Raw genomic sequence first — 3,148 nt, 5'->3', positions numbered from 1 at the left:
GGGGGCCCCCCGGGGGGCCCCCCCCGGGGGCCCCCAGGGGGGCCCCCGGGGGGCCCCCCGGGGGCGTGAAGGGTACTGGTTGGATGTCGCGGACTTTGAGTTTGGCCGTGGACTCGAACCAAAGGGAAATGGAGTGTATGGACAGCTCGAAGGGCAAGTTGGTCAGCAGCAAAGCGTCCAGCCGCTGCAGCTGCTCGGGGCGGACTTCGCTGAGAACAGCAAGAGCTGACACGGGGCTGCTGCTGCTGCTGCTGCTGCTGCTGCTGCTGCTGCTGCTGCTGCTGCTGCGGAGGCTGCTGCTGCGGAGGCTGCTGCTGCGCGGACTCGCCACGGACAGGCTGCTCCCGCTGCGGCTGCGCGGAGGAGACGATCCCAACGCCCCACACGGCGATGCGCTGCTGCTGCTGCTGCTGCTGCTGCTGCTGCTGCTGCTGTCTTGGCTCCTCCGACCTGCTGCTGCTGCTGCTGCTGCTGCTGAGGGGGAGGTGGAGAGTCTGGCGCTCACGTCTGGGCTGGGGCTGCGGGACATGTCTGAAGACTCCTGCTGCTGCTGCGGCTGCTGCTGCTGCTGCTGCTGCTGCTGCTGCTGCTGCTCGTCCTCGCTGCTGCTGCTGGCGGTGACGCTTTCATCGTCGGAGTCCATCCACTCAAACCTTCTCCTTTTCTTCTTCCTCTCCTGCTGCTGCTCCTGCTGCTGCTCCTGCTGCTGCTGCTGCTGCTGCTGCTGCTGCTGCTCCTGCTGCTCCTCGTCCTCCCGCAGCAGCCGCAAATCATCTTCACTCAGTGCTGGCAGCACTGCAGCAGCAGCAGCATCAGCAGCATCCAGTTCTTCCCTCCAGCGGGCCCTGGGGGGCCCCCCGGGGGCCCCACTCAGCGAGAGGGGCCCCCCGGGGAGTTTGCGGCGTCTGCCTAACATGCAGCAAAGGTTGCTGCTGCTGCTGCTGCTGCTGCTGCTGCTGCTGCAGTTCGTGCTGCAGTTCGTGCTGCAGTTCGTGCTGCAGTTCGTGCTGCAGTTGCTGCTGCGGCGGGCGCTGCTGCTGCTGCTGCTGCAGTCCTTGCTGCTGCTGCAGAGACCGCCGAAGGATGGAATCTGCCCGTCGTTCCCTGCTGCTGCTGCTGCTGCTGCTGCTGCGGCTGTTGCCGTCGCTGCCGTTGCTGCTGCTGCTATTGCTGTTGCTGCTGTTGCTGCTGCTGCTGATGCTGCTGCTGCAGCAATGCGCTGCCGTTTGGGCGCGTACGACCAAGCGGCCCACGGAGTGGGTGCAGCTGCTGCAATCTCCTGCTGCTGCTGCTGCTGCTGCTGCTATTCCTGCTGCTGCTGTTGCTGCTGCTGCTGCTGCTCCAGAGGCTCGCGCAAAGGTGCAGCAGCTGGGGCGGCAGCACGCTCTGCGTCCGCAGCATATGCTGCTGCTGCTCTGCATGCAGCAGCAGCTGCAGCAAGAACGAGCGGCAGCAGCAGCAGCAGCAGCAGCGGGGGCCTGGGCCAACTCCCGCTGCCTCCCTGTTGCTGTTTATTAATTTAAAATCGAATTAATTTGCTGCTGCAGATCTGTCTTGGGTTAGCTAGCAGCAGCAGGCAATAGCGACTGGTGCTGCTGCGGCGGCGGCGGCAGCAGCAGCAGCAGCAGCAGCGCCGGCTGCTGCTGCTGCTGCTACTGCTGCTGTTATACACGCAGCAGCAGCAGCAGCAACACTGGGGGGCCCCCAGCAGCAGCTGCCTTAAGGGCCCCTAGCTTCTGTTGTTACACTTTAATGCGCATGAAGCTGCTGCTGCTGCTGCTGCTTGGTTAATCAGCTGTTCAATTTGCTGCTGCAGCTGCTGCTGCAGTCACCACTGCTGCTGCTGCTGCTGCTGCTGCTGCTGCTGCTCCTTCTGCTGCCGACATTTCGGAGCATTGCTGCCGCAGCCAATCCGCCGCGACTTGCACATACGCGTATATAGACTTTAGGGTTTAGGGTTTAGGGTTTAGGGTTTAGGGTTTAGGAAGATGTCGAAGGACTTCATGGTCTTCCAATGGGAGGCAATTTCCCATAGAATCGAAAAGGCTGTAAGTGAAACGCTTGCTGCTGCTGCTGCTGCTGCTGCTGCTGCTGCCGGCTGAGTTGCTGCTATTGTTGCTGTTGCTGCTGCTGCTAATGCTGCCTCCGCTGCTGCTGTTGCTGCTGCCGCAGCTATTGTCCTCGTCTCAGTGTCTCCGGAATTGTCTTTTCTGCTGCTGCTGCTGCTGCTGCTGCTGCTGCTGCTGCTTCAGGAGCGCCAGCTTCAGCGAGATCAGCAGCAGCAAGCTGTTTCGAAGCAGCAGCAGCAGCAGCAGCAGCAGCAGCAGCAATTTTCGCCTCTGCCGTTTCCACTCACTGTGCCTTCTCGTGCGTGTCGCCTCTGCTGCTGCTGCTGCTGCTGCTGCCACTGCTGCTGCCGCTGCTGCTGCTGCTGCTGCTGCTGCTGCTGCAGAACTCCGAGCTGCTGTGTCTGACATACGGCTCTTTAGTGGCGCAGCTGCTGAAGGACTTTGAGCAGGTGGACGCGGTGAATGAGCAACTCGAAAAAATGTAGGGTTTAGGGTTTAGGGTTTAGGGTTTAGGGTTTAGGGTTTAGGGTTTAGGGTTAAGGGTTTAGGGTTTAGGGTTTGGAGTGTGCTGCGTGGAGCTGAACACCCTCGTCCATGCCGTCCGCACCCTGGTGCTGCTGCTGCTCGCTGCTGCTGCTGCTGCTGCTCGCTGCTGCTCGCTGCTGCTGCTGCTGCTCGCTGCTGCTGCTGCTGCTGCTCGCTGCTGCTGCTGCTGCTGCTGCTCGCTGCTGCTGCTGCTGCTGCAGGGGTTACAATATTGGAATTCGATTGGTGGATGAGTTTCTGGCGAAGTCAAACATAAGCGCCTGCTCAGGGTTTAGAGAAACCGCAGAAGTCATTGCAAAGGTAGGGTTTAGGGTTTAGGGTTTAGGGTTTAGGGTTTAGGGTTTAGGGGCTGAGGATTCGGGGTCGAAGGGTTTCTTCAGCCGCCCTTTCTGCTGCTGCTGCTGCCTGTCCACCCCGCTCCGCTGCTGCTGCGTTGCTGCTGCTGCTGCTGTGCTGCTGCTGCTGCTGCTGCCGCTCCCCCTCCCTCCCCCACCCCCCCCGCCGCTGCTGCTGCTGCTGCTGCTCGACGACGA

General features: G+C 61.7%; 1 protein-coding gene across 1 annotated transcript; it reads right to left on the bottom strand.

Moving 5' to 3' along the window:
• Positions 1-3,148, bottom strand: ENH_00030940 (hypothetical protein; the record flags this gene model as incomplete). Its single annotated transcript, XM_013580151.1, has 4 exons — positions 1-1,219; positions 2,357-2,470; positions 2,677-2,852; positions 3,029-3,148. Coding segments are annotated over 4 exons (1,629 nt in total), but the record flags the coding sequence as incomplete, so codon positions are not given.

This window comes from Eimeria necatrix, genomic scaffold (genome assembly GCF_000499385.1).
Source record: "Eimeria necatrix Houghton genomic scaffold, Enh_scaff2266, whole genome shotgun sequence".
Taxonomy (NCBI): Eukaryota; Apicomplexa; class Conoidasida; order Eucoccidiorida; family Eimeriidae; genus Eimeria; species Eimeria necatrix.
Note: the sequence above shows the minus strand (reverse complement) of the source record. Positions and strands in the feature narration are given on the sequence as shown.